At 38.8% G+C, this 16,257-nt stretch overlaps 7 protein-coding genes and 1 long non-coding RNA gene across 10 annotated transcripts; 5 read left to right on the forward strand and 3 right to left on the reverse strand.

Annotated features, from left to right (window-relative positions):
• Positions 1-160: 160 nt before the first annotated feature.
• On the forward strand, positions 161-2,723 carry LOC116928915 (double-stranded RNA-specific editase 1). Its single transcript, XM_032936052.2, has 6 exons — positions 161-923; positions 990-1,176; positions 1,242-1,711; positions 1,784-2,019; positions 2,087-2,231; positions 2,293-2,723. The coding sequence occupies exons 1-6, from the start codon at positions 329-331 to the stop codon at positions 2,622-2,624; spliced, it is 1,965 nt and encodes a 654-aa protein (XP_032791943.2). The 5' UTR covers positions 161-328; the 3' UTR covers positions 2,625-2,723.
• Positions 2,724-3,712: 989 nt separating this feature from the next.
• On the forward strand, positions 3,713-5,264 carry LOC116928536. Of its 2 annotated transcripts, XM_032935625.2 has the most exons (5): positions 3,713-4,078; positions 4,164-4,265; positions 4,346-4,524; positions 4,640-4,784; positions 4,837-4,977. In XM_032935625.2, the coding sequence occupies exons 1-5, from the start codon at positions 3,839-3,841 to the stop codon at positions 4,873-4,875; spliced, it is 705 nt and encodes a 234-aa protein (XP_032791516.2). In that variant the 5' UTR covers positions 3,713-3,838; the 3' UTR covers positions 4,876-4,977. The 2 variants fall into 2 exon arrangements, with proteins under 2 accessions (XP_032791516.2, XP_032791515.2); XM_032935624.2 differs by having other exon boundaries at positions 3,715-4,078; positions 4,640-5,264.
• LOC116928531 (F-box/WD repeat-containing protein sel-10) lies at positions 5,042-7,541 on the reverse strand. 2 transcript variants are annotated; one of them, XM_045177850.1, is made up of 7 exons: positions 7,349-7,541; positions 6,557-7,250; positions 6,352-6,499; positions 6,064-6,278; positions 5,817-5,984; positions 5,559-5,745; positions 5,042-5,497 (listed from the first exon to the last, which is right to left on the reverse strand). In XM_045177850.1, the coding sequence occupies exons 2-7, from the start codon at positions 7,190-7,192 to the stop codon at positions 5,280-5,282; spliced, it is 1,572 nt and encodes a 523-aa protein (XP_045033785.1). In that variant the 5' UTR covers positions 7,193-7,250; positions 7,349-7,541; the 3' UTR covers positions 5,042-5,279. The 2 variants fall into 2 exon arrangements, with proteins under 2 accessions (XP_045033785.1, XP_032791511.1); XM_032935620.2 differs by having other exon boundaries at positions 6,557-7,541.
• A 62-nt stretch (positions 7,542-7,603) lies between these two features.
• Positions 7,604-9,457, forward strand: LOC116928537 (m7GpppX diphosphatase). The gene is made up of 4 exons (XM_032935626.2): positions 7,604-8,480; positions 8,565-8,789; positions 8,863-8,980; positions 9,097-9,457. The coding sequence occupies exons 1-4, from the start codon at positions 7,995-7,997 to the stop codon at positions 9,273-9,275; spliced, it is 1,008 nt and encodes a 335-aa protein (XP_032791517.1). The 5' UTR covers positions 7,604-7,994; the 3' UTR covers positions 9,276-9,457.
• LOC123475292 lies at positions 8,532-10,701 on the reverse strand. Its single transcript, XR_006650302.1, has 2 exons — positions 10,255-10,701; positions 8,532-10,197 (listed from the first exon to the last, which is right to left on the reverse strand). It is a non-coding gene; the product is annotated as an uncharacterized LOC123475292 (long non-coding RNA).
• Positions 10,702-10,993: 292 nt separating this feature from the next.
• Positions 10,994-13,042, forward strand: LOC116928534 (CTD small phosphatase-like protein 2). The gene is made up of 5 exons (XM_032935623.2): positions 10,994-11,846; positions 11,912-12,141; positions 12,208-12,334; positions 12,415-12,510; positions 12,594-13,042. The coding sequence occupies exons 1-5, from the start codon at positions 11,133-11,135 to the stop codon at positions 12,657-12,659; spliced, it is 1,233 nt and encodes a 410-aa protein (XP_032791514.1). The 5' UTR covers positions 10,994-11,132; the 3' UTR covers positions 12,660-13,042.
• Positions 13,017-14,227, reverse strand: LOC116928538 (protein KTI12 homolog). Its single transcript, XM_032935628.2, has 5 exons — positions 14,010-14,227; positions 13,833-13,937; positions 13,476-13,771; positions 13,351-13,413; positions 13,017-13,288 (listed from the first exon to the last, which is right to left on the reverse strand). Exons 1-5 carry the CDS (start codon positions 14,155-14,157, stop codon positions 13,076-13,078), a joined length of 825 nt encoding a protein of 274 aa, XP_032791519.2. The 5' UTR covers positions 14,158-14,227; the 3' UTR covers positions 13,017-13,075.
• A 132-nt stretch (positions 14,228-14,359) lies between these two features.
• On the forward strand, positions 14,360-15,561 carry LOC116928539 (deoxyuridine 5'-triphosphate nucleotidohydrolase, mitochondrial). The gene is made up of 5 exons (XM_032935631.2): positions 14,360-14,608; positions 14,671-14,807; positions 14,874-15,019; positions 15,078-15,123; positions 15,467-15,561. Exons 1-5 carry the CDS (start codon positions 14,514-14,516, stop codon positions 15,544-15,546), a joined length of 504 nt encoding a protein of 167 aa, XP_032791522.1. The 5' UTR covers positions 14,360-14,513; the 3' UTR covers positions 15,547-15,561.
• The last annotated feature ends 696 nt before the right edge of the window (positions 15,562-16,257 follow it).

Here is a 16,257-nt window from a genome sequence, read left to right on the forward strand (position 1 = left end):
TTTATCGACCACTCAACTTGTTAAAAATAAATTTGTTTAAAAATAATACGCTTTCAAACTAGAAAATTGAAATAAACTTAACCATGATAATCGATAAAATTAAATTTAGCATTCGATTTTAAATCCAAATATCTTTCAATTTAGAAAACACACTGCGGATTGTTCCGCACTATAGCGTGCCCTACTGTGTCGTGTTGTATTCAAGTAAACATTTCTTTCACTTTCGTTGTTCACTTGAAACAAAATACTCTCACATTTTTTAATTCTTGCGTTTATCGTTATTTTAACACAGAAAAGTTTTATTAGCTATCGTTCGTTAACACGTAGAATGGAGGCACTTGCAACGGCAGTGTCGAGGCCATGGAATAGTTCAAAGATGACTAGCAAACACGACGATAGCCCTCCAAAGAAAAAGCGGAAGAAGAGTACAGAAGTTGTTGTTGGCCAAAAAAATCCTGTCATGGTTTTAAATGAAATAAAACCAAATATTGAGTATGACATCGCAGCATCTGGACCACCCCATGCAAGAATTTACTCTGCCTCAGTCACCGTTAATGGGAAAACCTACACAGCAGAGGATACCACAAAAAAGAAGGCTAAGGCCAGAGTTGCACAAATGATCCTTCTGTACTCTGTTCAACTAAAAGACCCCAGTGTTAAAGCTCCTTTGATGGAAGAAGTAGTCGGGGAAGTAGAAGATTTTAGCAAAGATCTCTCAGAGGTAGTTTGTGACTCTGAAGATTTTTTTTATTTTGAATCAGCTGTTACACAAAAAGTTAAAGCATTGCCATTGTCAGCCACCAACAATGCTGATCAAGCAAAAAGTAATCCAGTATTCTATCTCAATCGCCTGAAGCCAGGAGTTAAAATCGAAATAGTTAATGAGGCAGGAAGTCCTCATATGCCCATTTATACTGCAAGAGGTAATCAGTAGAAAATTTAGGTTACTTATTATACTAATTTGTTTGGTATCTGCTTCTGTGTCACAGTTGTGATTGATGACCAGACCTTTGAAGGAACTGGTTCAAGCAAAAAGCAAGCCAAGAATGAGGCTGCTCAAACGGCATTGCAAAAGGCTTTTAACTTAGAACGCACGAATCCGCCTAAGGCGTCCACCTCATCAACGATGTCATTAGACAAACCTTCGGAGCTTGAGTTTGGAGATTTCATAGCAAGGTAAATATTTAAATCTCTTTACACATTCTAAGGACTTTGATCATTGCAAATCTCGATACGTGCAGGCAAATTGAGAGCACTTATCAAAAGATCATGAAGGACGAGCAGCCTAGCGTGTCACGTTACAAAGTTCTGGCAGGAGTAGTCATGACTGTTGGACCGACTGCAGATGGAGCAACAGTTATATGCGTCACTACCGGAAGCAAATGTATTAACGGTGGACAACTAAGTATGGAGGGTGAAGCCCTAAACGATTGCCATGCAGAGGTGTTGGCTCGACGAGGTTTGGTCAGTTTCCTTTATGACCAATTAAACACCTTCAATAGTAACCCTTCCGAATCCATCTTTGAGCGTTCAAATGGAAATAGTTTAAAACTGAAAAATGACGTTCTCTTCCATCTATACGTCAGCTCCGCCCCTTGCGGAGATGCACGCATTTTCACACTTAATGAATCACTTGCCTCCCCTCTTGAAGACCTCCATCCCAATCGCCAAGGACGAGGCGCACTTCGCACCAAAATAGAATCTGGAGAAGGTTATTTAAAATTTCTGCTTTCAGATACTTAGATCTAATAGCGAAAATTAATACTTCGATGTCAACTAACAGGAACGGTTCCGGTTAACGAATCCGCTATACAGACATGGGACGGTATCCTTCAGGGTGAGCGACTTTTAACCATGTCTTGTTCTGATAAACTCGCGCGGTGGAATATTGTCGGCGTTCAAGGATCTGTTTTGTCTAATATAATTGACCCCATCTACTTCCACACAATTGTGGTTGGCAGCCTATACCACCAAGTCCATTTACGAAGGGCTCTCATAGGAAGAATTGAGCACCTTCAGGTATTGCCACATGGCCTAGTTCTGCTGTTGCAACTTTCAGTTTTTATTTTGTTATATTGAACCACAGGGCCTTCCATCTCCGTTCATCTTCTCGCGGCCTGTTCTCTCGACCATAAGCACACCACCTGACCGCTTACCGGCGAAATCTCCAAAAAACAGCGTCATTTGGATTCAAGGCTGGCCAGAGCATGAAGTTGTTGAAATTAGCAAAGGTATATACCTTAATTGTCCTTTTTTTTGTTTCAATTGTGTAATCTTAATTGGCAATTGTAGGAAAATTATTGGATGGATCGCCATCGCGTTTATCGAAGCGGCACTTCTTCTACCGTTTTGTTGCACTGGCCTGTGCAAATGTTGAGCATCGATCTCTGTTACAGAAACACGTCAAAAACGGTCATGTGACTTACTTAAGCCTGAAACAAGCAGCTCAAGCGTTTGGGGAGGCAAAAGAGATGCTTCAATCATCACTTGTGATCGCCAGACTGGGACAATGGATTAAAAAGCCTCTGGAACAAGACAGTTTTGAAATTCCTTTTGATGGAAGCCAATTGGTATTTAGCCAACATTCTCATCCCGACCGTACCCCAAGTTCTCCCGATTTCTAGTTCACGGTCAAATCTTGTTTCTTTCTTTTTGAAAATCCTCCTGCTATCATGACCTGTCTGATTCGATCTGGTATTAACTAGAGAAAGTTTTTCGCTTAAGTGACGCTTTCCTGAGACTTGTTTATTATGGAACACGTGTTTCAACTGTTTTTGCAAGGATATTGTATCACCATTTCCTCCTGAGTGTGCGAAAGAATGCACAAACCCTAACCTTGCCACTCCTATTTTACAGGGTCCCCCATTTAGTAATACGGTTCTCTTTCATGTTTCCTCGTTTTATTTCCTAACCTTCATGATGGACAGACAAACCTCATTTAAAACCTCCCTTTAATTATATGCGCATTCGAAACGATCGAATACTTCCTTATATTTAATTAGTAACACGGAAAGGACATCCGCAAAAGGCCATCTTAGATCTTGAGTCCTTAGTGCCTAACCATTTTTCACGGATTTTCAGACCCTAATTTTGAATGATATGCATGCCTATCTTAACGAACGAAAACAAATTTCACCTTTTACAAATTTATTTAACAAAACAAAAATGTCTCGGTATAGTTGGCCAAAATAGTTGATCCCCCAAAATTTCTTTTGTGTCTGCCTTGGTTTACAGTTTACTCGAAAGCTGCCTTGGTTTGCAGTTTACTCGAAAGTCGAAACAATAAATTTTTAAAAAATGGCCACTCAAGGGCTCGACTTCGATCACATTCTAATCGGGGACATCGCTAACCTTCACCGATAAAAGTGAATCGGGGAAGTTCGGTGCGGGGATTTTTTTTTTTCGATGCGGAACGGTGCTGTAATCGGTGCTGCACCGATAGCAAGGCTTCAGTCATATGGGGGTATTCTTACCAGTGACCTTGCGTTCTGATAGGCCAACGGGAATCACGTGACTAGGGTCACATTTTGTTCTTGTTGGCAATTGAGATCTCTATTCATTAATATTCGGGGAAGGCACCGAGCATCGAAATCACCACACCGATAAAGATCATCCCCGCACCGAATCGACTAAAAAGTTTCCCCGCGGGGCCTAGCACTCGTCCTTCGTTCAGCAACGTTGTAAATTTTTAAAAACATCCGACAACAGTGAATTTTTTTTCTTATTGTTGTTTATAGTTTTATCCTCCTCTATTTGAAGTTTTGAACGCTGTACAATTTACTTCTGTCAGGCGTTTACTGATCGAATTAAAAATTAATTTAATTAATTTTGCTTGCAAATGAACTCTTGTGTGATGACATCGCACCCTCGACGTCTGCCAAGCAGGGTGGCCGAACCGTTATCTTTGGACATTTCTGTAAATTTTGACTTTAACTCCTCCAATAATGCCCAGTTGACGATGGAGTTCATCAAATTCCTGTGTTTTCAAAAAGGCCAGATACCTGTCTCATGTTCTCAACTCAAAAATCTTTCAGATATGGCGCGATTGAAACTTCTTAGTTCTTCAAATGAACAAATGGTATGTATTAGTATATCACACATTTTGATACTTGACTTGGACTATTGTTCTATTCACTGCTAATAACAACAGTAATTGTTTGCAGACCTCCAAGGAAAAATCTACAGCATTTAAAACAAGGAGAAAGCAAATGCAGTTTGTAAAGAAAGCTGATAACTTCCAAAGAAGTTTAGAAAATGTTTTTCAAGTATGTGTCTAGATCAATGAGGCTTTCTTACAATGATGTTCCGATAAAATAATCCAATGAGTTTTTATTACTTATCCTAGAGTGTTGCAAGTTGCTTTGAAGCCAAAAGTGACCAGGTTGCAATTATTTTGGGTACATCATTATTTAACCCAAAAGAAATTTTTATCCTTGATTGGTCACATTGGCCTGCCAAACAATCTGGCACAACAGCATGCAGTGACAAGAAGAATTTCCAGAAAGATCTTGCCAATTTTTTCAGGTAACAATGAAAAAAATTCTCTCTGACAACATTTTGTCAGGCATTCCTTTTTTCCTTCTTGTTCCGGATCCGCGCTCTATTTCTCAATCGTGAATGTTTTCTTGTTTTCCTCTAGGTTCTTGGTGACAACTGAAAGATTATATCCAATCTTACAAGCAGTAAAACCGACCAATTTGCATGTGCTTTGCCAAACTGATTCTTTAACCCCTGTCGGCTGTATACCCCGCATAAACTACAAACATTCCTGCAGAGCACCCCAGGTTACCTTACGTATACTACCTAAAAACCCAATTCCTTTGACTTTATCTTCAGATGGTAGTCACGAAGGGGACAGCGAGCTATACGACTTGACATCATTTTCTCCCAGACTTAATGCACACGCTCATCAGGCCGTCAGTCGACGTCTAATTTTTTCCTCCCCCGCTCCTATACCAAAGAATTTTCGGTTAAAAGACTGTTCGTTATTGGATATTTCAGGAATTGGCCAATTGGAAGATGACGTTGATAAAGATAGTAATAAGGAAACCATTAATGAAACTGTATCTCATACGTGCTGGTTTCAGATTCAAAGTTCTTTATCAGGATTTTTAGAAACTTACGTTATGAACATTTAATCTAAGACATATCGAACTGTTCAAAACTGATTTGCATGCTTTGTGAATTGTGACATACCTTTTGCCAGACTATCAAATGTTTGTTGCGATAAGTTTATCCGTAAATACAATAAAAATTTTTCTTTTTTTTTTTTTGTTTTTTCAACACACGCTAAAATCCCACAATTTAACCGTTCGGTCATATGATCCAGAAACAATGATAAAGTCGTTAAATTGTAAACAAGTAACTCCGTCAGTGTGATTTCGCAAAGTCAATAACCGCTGCCCGGTATTAGTTTCAAGTTGCCATACTTTCAAAGTTCGATCGTCGGAGGCGGATACCATTCTTCTCTCATTGGCTTGAAGGCAGCGAATAACACCTACGCAAACAACGCTTATAAAATTCATTATAGGTATCCCAATGAGAAAAGTTTCGATTACCGGTATGTCCTTCCGAGTTTTTCCAGTCCAATGTCGATAAGCAAACGCCTGATTTTAGATTCCATATTTTAATATTGTTGTCGAGGGATCCCGATATTATGCGCTGTTCATCGAACGATATACAAGTTACTGCATCTTGATGCCCATACAGAGTTGCATTGCAGCGAAATTCCTCTAAACTCCAAACCTAGTTAGGAATAAAATGTTGAATAATCTACTTTCGATTATAGCAGGAGCTACGGTTACAGGTTGTCATACCTTTATAGTTTTATCAGCAGAACCACTCACTAGGGTATTGCAGTGAAACTGCAAACAAAGCACATGAGCAATATGACCTCTCAATGTATGAGAGCATTCACCAGATTTTAAGCTCCAGATTTTGAGTGTGTTGTCATAGGAGCCACTAACCACTTTTTCGGTGTCCATCTAAAAGTTTTAGGCATAAGTATTTGAATGAACCTTCCTAATAAATTTTATTCTAAGGTGTAAAAAGCAAGTTCGTTACCTGAACACATCTGACGGTGTCCGTATGTCCCACCATTGTAACTTTACAGGCGATACTAGACCATTCATCTTGCACAGAGAGATCCCAAACTTTTAGCGTTTGATCCGTAGAACCACTAACTAACCTATTTCCCATTAAATGCAGACATCTCACCGTGCCGGAGTGGCCAACTAAAGTCATTACGGACCATGGACTATTTGTGCGAATATTCCATACTGTCAAGTGAAGAATTTATTTTCATCATTATTTACTTTATGTGAACACCGCCAAACCAGTAAATATATTTACCTTTAATAGTCTTATCGTGAGATCCCGAAACAATACGTGTTTCATCAAATTGTACACACGACACTCCTTGAGTATGTCCCTCAAACGTCCGGACGTGGCACTGCCCTCTAAGCCAATTCCGATGTAGACGGTATCGATCGGCAAAAATCTATAATTGATTTAGTTAAAAACGGACTTAAAAGATAGTTTCTGAATTAGAAAATACCTTCTTCCAAGACAATTTTTTGCCTCCTTCAGAACTGAGCTTAATTTGTCGTAGATGCTGAAAGTGTCCACTCTGGCTAAGTTTCCAAGTTGGCTGCATCATCAAATTTTGCCACAGGAACTGAGAATTTGAAAGACTGTCCCAGTATTTGCAAACTTGGGAGCACTTTGCAAGTGATACAGGATCAAGATATGAAAGAATTTTGTATGCCAACACAGAAGGAAGCCAGAGTAAAAAATCCTGGCAGTTTGGAGGGCAGCTCATGTGAAGCTTGTCTTGTAGCAGTGTTGAAAGTAAGTGGTTTTGTGGCTGTTCACACTCATTGAATAGTAACATAAGCATTTTATTTTTTTGATCAGAATTGAATCCCTTAAACCAATCAACAACCAGGGATAATTTTGTAGAATACCCAGATTGAATTCCATCATTCTCTCTGACTTTTTCTTTTAGAAACTGTCCATTCAAGATTGGCAATTTATAATGATGTGGCAAACTATGATATTGGCGTGGGTGAAAGCGACGTGAATAGTATCCGGATGATTGCCCAGGTGCAAACCTCTTTAAAATCCCTGAATCTTGATAAGGCACAGAGTCTTTAACAATGGCATTTTTCAGATTAGATGTTCTTTCCAGCATGTCAGTACAGGAATTTCTTTTGTGGCAATGATCTGAGGATGACTTGATTGACAAATCACTGGCAGAAAAAGAGCGAGTTTCGTGAAATTGATCAGGACCCATTTTTTTGAAGACCAGTTTAGCTAGTTTGGCTTATTACACCTAACTTAAACCTACTAGTTTGGCTCAGCAGTATCTTGGCTAATCGCCGAGGTTTTCGTCGTTTAGTTATTCCAGTAATATCATTATAAATTACGCTAAACGTTTCTCGACACTTTTAAGCACATTGTGCACAATCGAAGTTGAACCACACACAACACATCGACAAAACAAAGAATCACCAATGTGTTTTCGTTTGATGGGGGAATGGCAAATAATGAACGCCATCTTTTGATGGTGAAAACAAACAGCTTGGGATTGTGATTTTTACATTAAACCAATCAACCATTTCAGCTTGTTTCATTAACAATTTTCCAACAGTAACGTGCATTCTGATTTGATAAATTCTGAAATAGTAGCGTGGTAAATCAATTAAGAAAAACTATTTGTTTTAAATAGTCGGTTGTTTAAAACAACTTCACGCGGAACATTCATTCATTAGCCCCTACCCCCTACGAAAAAAGGCAGACGACCACAAAGGCCGTGATAGAGTGTTAGTTGAATGGTTGAATCTTGAACGATTTAAACATTCAAATTCAAGACCGAGACAAATTGGTTCCATATTTCTATACTCCGTCATTCGAACTCTGTCAACCAAGAATCAATCTTTCCAACTAGAAACCAAGAATAGTGACGAGTAGTAAACTAGGTAATTGGTGCCATCATGAATCAAGTTTCCAACCATGAAAATCCTTCAAAACTACGCAAGTTAGACGATAATAATGAGCCTGATTCATCGCACGTATTCAAGTCCTTTGATGGTTTTAAAGTAAAACGTATTTTAAAGGAAAATCCAGAATCAAGACTTATTGTAGTAGAAGGTTCATTTGATAGAGACACTTCAGGTGAAAGTGACTCTCCAATTAGTGTGGTAGTCTTAGAAAAAACTCATTTTACTGAAAATGAAGTCCACAGTGTTCTTACAAAGAGTACCACAGTAGAATGTCTGTTTAACAATGATGTCTATTATAATTTACTCTGCCATCCCCCAATTGAATTAAATAGCATTAAGGCTACAGTTATCCATCCTGCCACTGAAAAGCATATTGAGAAATACAGCACCAAAAAGAGTTTTCTTATTGAAGAGACATCACTGATATACCATTCAGTAACACTTCCTCATATTAGCAAATTTAAGTTTGACCTCCAGGTCAGTGGTGTGCTGTTTTCTGATGAAAAAAAAAAAGAAAAGGAAAATAGGTGGTTAACTAAATTGATTTATTTTATTTTTTAGTGGGTATACAATATCCTGGAACACAAAAAAGAAGCTGATAGGATTGTGTATGAAGATCTTAATCCTGAGTCTGGCTTCATTCTACTACCTGATCTGAAGTGGGATTGCCGGTCAACTTCCAATCTTTATCTAACTGGCATAGTTTGCAAAAAGGACATCAAGTCTCTTCGTGACCTAACATCTGAACATTTGCCTCTCCTGAAAAATCTTCTTGAGAAAGGATCGGTAATTTCTACCTCCAAGATTTAAGAAAATGTGCCATGAAACTTTTCTTTTTTGTTTGAATATGCTGTGCTAGGCCGCAATTACCGAGAAGTACGGTTTAGAGAAATCACAGCAACGGATCTATCTACATTATCAACCTTCATTTTACCATTTGCATGTTCACTTCACATCGCTGGAATTTGTTCCGCCAGGTAAAATGCTACCTTTACTCGAAAATTATTTTTTTCCGTTTTCCTTTTTCCGTATTTTTGTTTTTTTTTTCTTCTTCTGTTTTATTGATATGCTTCTTCCTTGATTTCTGTATTAGGCTGCCAAGTGGAAAGGGCTCATCTGCTTGCAAGTGTTATACGCAATATTGAATTGAAAAGTTCTTATTATCTTGATTCGCCACTGGATTTCATCGTTTCTGAAGGCGATCCACTGCTAGAAAAGTATCAACACTACGTTGCTCTTAACAGCAATGGAGATAATAAGTGCTATCTGTGAAGTTCACCCTCAACTCCGAATTGCAAACCTCTATATCAGATTATCTTCACCAAACACAACTTTAAATGCAGCATCAGTGGTAGATAATTCTATATGTCTAGAAGACGGAGCAAATGCCCGAATGCTTTTGGAGTTTCCTGTATCAATCAAGCTGCTCGATAATTACAAGTTCAAACCTGTAATCGATGGAGATTATATCCATCTTCGCATGCCAATTGGAGTACCAAAGGGAATGAAAAGCGGATCAGAAAATGTCGAAGTATTGGACCTGTCGGCCTTATCCACCAACACTTATAAAAGCCAAGGGAAAATCTTTTGTCCGATAATAGGAAAAGAGTATCGCCTCCAGTGTGCTGAATGCCAGTCGGTTCTAGTGGATCGCGTTCATTTCAAACGTGTCTTGCCATTGCCTCGTGCATCTTGGAGCGAAGCAGCATCCGACTGGTATTGCCATCTGCATGCCGGAGAGGCGAGTCATCAGAAGCTAGTACCTCGTACAACCGATTGCCTTTATGGCAGTTGTTACCATGCTTTGACGGCCAGTCTGTTGACTAAAGGGAGCCTGGAATCTACTGGGAAAGAATCTTTGTGTTCTAAATGTCAGTCTTCAGTCGGTCTAATGGGAGACGATCTTTGGAATGTATGGTGTCACTCCATTAAATGGTCTGTGCTTGAAGATAATAACCAATGGAAGGTGGCACAAGATGCTGCGACACCGTTACAAGCTTTTTACTTGACTTTGTACGATGCACTGGAAGAGGAAAAATCGTTTTTTGGACGGAAGCTTGCTTTTCGAGATGGCTTGGGAGGTGGGCAAAATGTACTTCTATGGTTTGTTGGTGACAATGGATTCACGCTTGATTCAGGAGAGTCTGTAGGCGGTACGGAGCTCCAGTTACGTCGAAGTGGACTACATAAGGTCCTGTATAAATCAGAGAATTCGATAAGTAAGAAAATTCCTAGTGACGTGAGCGAATACCAAGTAAGCAGGGAGATGATGGAAAGTGCCTTGGCTGTGCTGCGCAATAGTTCCAATCAACTTCCCATCGGCTGCCGAACGGCCGCTGGTTTCTCTGTAGGCTTTCTATCTCTTGCTTCTTGAAAAAATATCGAGAAGACACGCCCATTTGTCAATCAATACATGTATTACATGACAAGAAGAACCGAGTGCCTTTTTTGAATTTCCACTATATTTTGACCGTTTTCCTCATGCAGAAAAAGGCAATTTATAACACTCAACAACTAATCTCTTCTGTAAAATGCAAATATCATTTATTTAGTGCGCTAATGTAATGGAGTTGACGTGATCGAGTCAGCATAAGAGGTCAGTAGGGGCTTCCGGTGAGTTGATGCTACCTCGTTTGCTAAAAAGCAACGGCCGAAAGTATTCTTAAGGACGTTGGACGAGAAGCAGAGCTGCTGGTAGCAAGATGTTGCAATTAAATTCAAAATGTTAGTTTTTTTAGATAAAGTTAGTAATCGCTTATTGAGGTTGGTACGATTATAGCCTGGTTACGTGGTAGTGGTTTTTAATTTCATTACGATATTACCACTTTTATTTTACCGACTTTGAAACGCAACACTTCTATTTCAATGAAATTGTTTCAGATTTTACCACCGTGCGTCTCTGGTAGTGGCATAGTTTTGTGACGCCGTCGAATGATGGTAGGTCCTGGCCTAACATGTAGCAAGCTGTGGGAAATGTAGGCCAAAAAAAAGAGGGCGCTTGTGTATCGGTCGGTTGACTGATTTTTGCTTTTTCCGAAACTGTCTCAGAAGTCCTTCAGTAATTTTTTAGCTACCGAGAACGATCCAAGCTGAAGAGTTCGGCTAGGACTTCACAAATTTTTGCCGAAAATGATCACTCGTAGTCTTAGGAAAAAGTTATCTCCAGCCAAAAGGGTTGCCCGAACCAAAGCTTCAGCGCCCAAATCTCCGAATTCTGCTCTACCCAAGCAGCCGTCGCCGCGTAGCAAGAAACGCGCCAAACGAAGTGTCAAAATTCGTGGCGGGACCAGATATTCCTCTGCTTCGATTACGAGTAGAAAAGCATCGTTGGAGAGAAATGCCAAATCCTTTTCCTCAGAAATGGTACAATCTACAAGAGTCCTTATTGAATCTAAAAGCTTGGAGAGAACATCAAAGAGTCATTCTAAAGCTGCAGCAAAAATGGAACCAGTGAATGTTGTAGTCAGCACAAATCAAGATGAAAAAGAAAATAGTCCTGAAATACCTGTCTGCCAAAATGGGGGTGACATTGGTACAACAGCAGATCTCTACTGCTCACAAGAGCTAGTTTATGCAACAAACGCTGAAAATGATACAGAAGATACTTTTCTGCTGTGCGAAGAAGTAATGTCTACCAAAGAAGTATTCATCACTCAAGTCCATGAAGCACCTGTTACTGATGAGGTAACATACATCAGGCGAGAAGAACTTGAAGTAGAACCATTTGATCCGTTCTATTTCATTAAGCATCTTCCGCCTTTGACCCCTCAAATGCAAAGACAGTGTCCAGCTCTTCCATTGAAAACAAGGAGCAGCCCAGCATTTTCATTGGTTTTAGATCTTGTAAGTAGATTTAAAGAATTTTCTGTTATTTGTTTCATTTTAATACCATTTATTTCTTCTTATAGGATGAAACACTAGTGCATTGCAGTTTAGAAGAATTGGAAGATGCTGCTTTTACTTTTCCTGTTTTCTTCCAAGATACGACATACCAGGTGTTTGTACGAACGCGACCGCATTTTCGAGAATTTCTTGAAAGAGTGTCCCAAATATTCGAAGTCATTTTGTTTACTGCGTCCAAAAAAGTTTACGCCGATAAGCTACTGAACTTGTTGGATCCACAACGTCGTTGGATCAAGTAAGCGCGATTTGGAAATTATTTCAACATTGTCTCCAATAATTCTTAATATTATATCTATTTAAGGTACCGTCTATTTCGAGAACACTGTGTTTGTGTTAATGGTAATTACATTAAAGATTTGACCATTCTCGGAAGAGACTTATCGCGCACAATCATCATCGATAACTCACCACAAGCATTCGGATACCAAGTAAGCCTTTTATTCGTCTACACCTTTCCTTATGTATTTAGTTCGGGCAGGGCGAAAAATTGTCATTTTTCTTTTTGCAGCTTGAAAATGGTATTCCAATCGAAAGCTGGTTTGTGGATCAGACAGACCAGGAATTAATGAAATTACTTCCGTTCCTCGAAAACCTGGTTGATATGGTATTTTTGAATACAGCTGATCGTTTTTTTTTTTTTTTTTTTTTTTTTCTCTAAAACTAATTCCTAACCATTGGTTTATTCAGAATAAAGACGTACGGCCGTACATCCGTGAAAAGTATAGACTCTTCTCCTATCTGCCTCCTGATTAAGCCAAAAGGCTCTATGGCAAATACTCATACGTGCAATCGACATCCTCACGTTTTTTTGACGGACTGTCTGATTACATACCCTGACCTTCTTATTCTTTAACTTGAGCATTTATCTCTGGCGGTGCAACTTTTTGTTGCCTTTTTCAATGGTTTTCGGCTGTTAATCTAGCCGTTATTTTATGTGTAATATTATACACACACTAGAGACCAAATTTAGCGAGTGTCGAGTACCTGGCCGTTCATCGCCTATTTTGAACCCCGGTTATCTTTTCGTTCTTTTTTTTTTTTTTTCCTGCCTCGTTCATCTACTGATTATGTTGTGTATGTTGACTCAAGCGAAAATGAATGGTATAACAATTAATAGACAGAAATAACAGTGGTCATTCAAATGATTCGTTGGGTACATCATACATTATTTACACCAAGTGAGACGTTAGGTACTGAAAGAACATGGCAGCTAATCTTGGTATATCATCTACTGGATGGGTCTTGGCAAAGCTAATAAACTGCCGCCTGATTCTTGAAAGTTCAGACAGTTGATAGCGACGTTTAAGAAGAAACTTTTCAGTTGAGTTAGGTATAGAGACTTCGTCCCCTATTACAGATGTTTTTTGTGCCTCGACTACTCGCTAAGAGAAGTTGAAATGCTATTTATATTAAAGTGCTAGGCTTCCAAATAGTAATTACTTACATTTACTATTTCCTGAGTCACACAATCCAGCTCATAGAGGAAGTTTGTTGATGTGAGAGGAAGCTGTAAAACATTGAGAATGTGAAACTAATAACAGAACTCCAAAATAAATGCTGTATGTTTACTGATTGTGTTGACTGATTTGGGGCAGGGGCCTTTCTTTCACACAGAGCTGCTGCAATTTCTTCAAACGGTAATTTATCTTCAGGCTGAATAGTGAATAGTGGTGCATCCCACCTATTTCTTCCATCTGGGGCCTCATATCTCATTATCAAGGCATCAAAGTTTTCTTGGGAATACTGGCAATTCTCTTCTCTCTTCAGATTTTGCTTCCAAGCTTGTTCAGAGCTTGTGTCAATATGTAAGGTGCACTGTGTTGTTTTATTAGATTTTGAAGAACAGTAGAGTTCATACCGATATCCTAAGATGAAACCTTTTTTGAGAATAACTTGCTTTAAGGAATGGAAATGAAAAAAATATACCTTTGATGTAATTTCCTCCATCAAGAATTAAAATACCCTCTTGGCTAATCAGCCTTTGTAATTCGGATTTTAATGTGCTTCTCAATTCCTTTTCCTTGTTGGCATCTACAGTAAACATAACAAGGCGTTTAGAGAGACGAGTGCGATATACAGGGTGATAACATCTGTACCTTTTACCTGAATAAATGTGTTTGTTTTTTACGATTTCATTTTCACTTAAAAGCACGACATTCTTTCCAACAATGGTAGAGAAATATTCTCTTAGTTGTTGCGCTCGTGTTGATTTCCCACTCGCGGGAAATCCAGTTAAAAGTATTAAAGGCATGGAGTTTTTCTTTGAATCAGTTCGATTTCAGTTCTGCTAAGTAGGTAATAAACCTCTATCGTATGAATTTAGTTTTCTGACCGTGAGGTGGCTGATCGTTTAGACAAATGCTTTTGTAGCTGACAGATGGCGGGAAACGTTTTTGCTTTCCCGCGTTTTTAAAACCGCATGTTTCCTCGTATTATTTTTCCCGGGTCTTTTCCTTTTGTGCAGAAAAAGTCAACGTTGTTTGCAAAGAAAGGAAAAGTGAAGTGCTTACCTTTCGTCGTCGTATTGTTAGTCGTAGGCCAAATTTTGCAGGGATCGTTTCGTTGCTCTATTTTACTACTTTGTTTCAACTTGTATTGCCTAACATTATGTCTGGATCTGTTCTTCGCTTTGCTAAGCTATCGCAGAATGCAATGTGTCCTACACGAGGTTCGAAACTTGCTGCTGGTTACGATCTGTACAGGTACCTAAATATGCAAGCCATTTCATTTTTAGCATGGATTTTGATAAAGACCATTTTTCTAGTGCCTATGATTATGAAGTGCCAGCCATGGGCAAGGTGATAGCCAAAACTGATATCCAGATTCAACTTCCTGATGGGTGTTATGGTCGGGTAGCTCCTAGATCTGGTCTCGCTGCAAACCACCATATTAATATTGGAGGTAACAAATAAGTCTTCGTATTCATGCTAATATGGACCATTAATAATAGTTTTTCATCAATGTTAGCTGGAGTCATTGATCAAGATTATAGAGGTAATGTTGGTGTGGTAATGTTTAATCACAGCCAAACACCTTTCAAAGTGAATAAAGGTGATCGTGTGGCTCAACTGATCTGTGAACGCATCCTCTACCCAGAGATTGAAGAAGTTGAGGTAACAATAGTGTGAACATTTTATAGGTGCAAAATTACTATTTTGATTTTTATAACAGTCCCTAGATTCCACAGACAGGGGTGAAGGAGGATTTGGCTCTACTGGTAAGAACTGAAAAAATCCTTATTACTCCCATTGATGTAAAACATTACCAAGTCAATAAAGCCTGTTGACTCTCTCATAAAGTACTGCACAATTGCATTGGGACCAATGTCTTATTGAATTTGGTTGATGTAAAGACATCCTTTCGTTCGTTTGTTTCTGCCGAAACAAACAGCTTGAGTTTCTTTGAAGCTAGGGTGAACATTTGAACAAAGTCATATGATAAGGTATCATTAATTGCTACTTATCATATGCAAATCATGTGGAGGCAGGTCCCAGCCAAAGTCATGTTGATTTTTTGACCTTCTATATGTCTTCGTTTTTTTTTTTCAACCGTTAAATTAGAATTTAGTCCAAGGTCACAGTACCTTACGCTGCTAGCATGCAAAGTGGACGTAATTTCAAACTGCGCCGATAATCCTTAGTGGAATAAAATTTGAATGAAACACTTTTCAGGAGGTGCAAGTCCATTGTAAACTGACAGATCTTTATCCAGGCTATCAGAAGGGGTTTATACGAAATGCGCATAAATTTTTGTATTTATTTCTGCCGAAGTCTTTCAGAAGAGTTTGGGGATTCGAATTATTCCTTTAAAAAAAAAAAAGGTGTTACTTAAGAAGAACAGCTCTTCTCGCATAAAGCAAATGTGTTACGATAAATCCTATTCGTCGTAAACGTGGTCTCGTAGACTACTCAGACTCGGTGTGCATAACTGATAGTGACCTTGTAACCGACTCGCTCGTAAAATTTAAATTACCTCTAGTAGGTCACGAGGAATTTGAAATTTCTTTCTCGTAACGTTGCACAGACTTTTCTCGTAGAACATTATATTTACGCTTTTTAATTTGTAATGTAACAAAAAGAAAAACTTATTTTATCCATTTTTTATCTTTTTACACTCGTCACTGTCAGCATGTAAAGTTTGTGTGTCTTTTCTTTTCTTTTTTTGTCGTTTTTGTCATCATAAAATAGCTGCTTTTCCGATCGATCGATGTTTGCTCATCAGTCGAATAACCTCGGACCTAACAGTTGCTGCTTGTATTATTGTATTTTAAAACTGTGATCAAAACTGGAAATCCAAGAGGCGGGACGAATGCGCTCTTGCGCTGTGACGGCCTTCCTGCTTTGCTCCTCTT

The sequence above is a fragment of the Daphnia magna genome, linkage group LG8 (assembly GCF_020631705.1).
Source record: "Daphnia magna isolate NIES linkage group LG8, ASM2063170v1.1, whole genome shotgun sequence".
Lineage (NCBI taxonomy): Eukaryota > Metazoa > Arthropoda > Branchiopoda > Diplostraca > Daphniidae > Daphnia > Daphnia magna.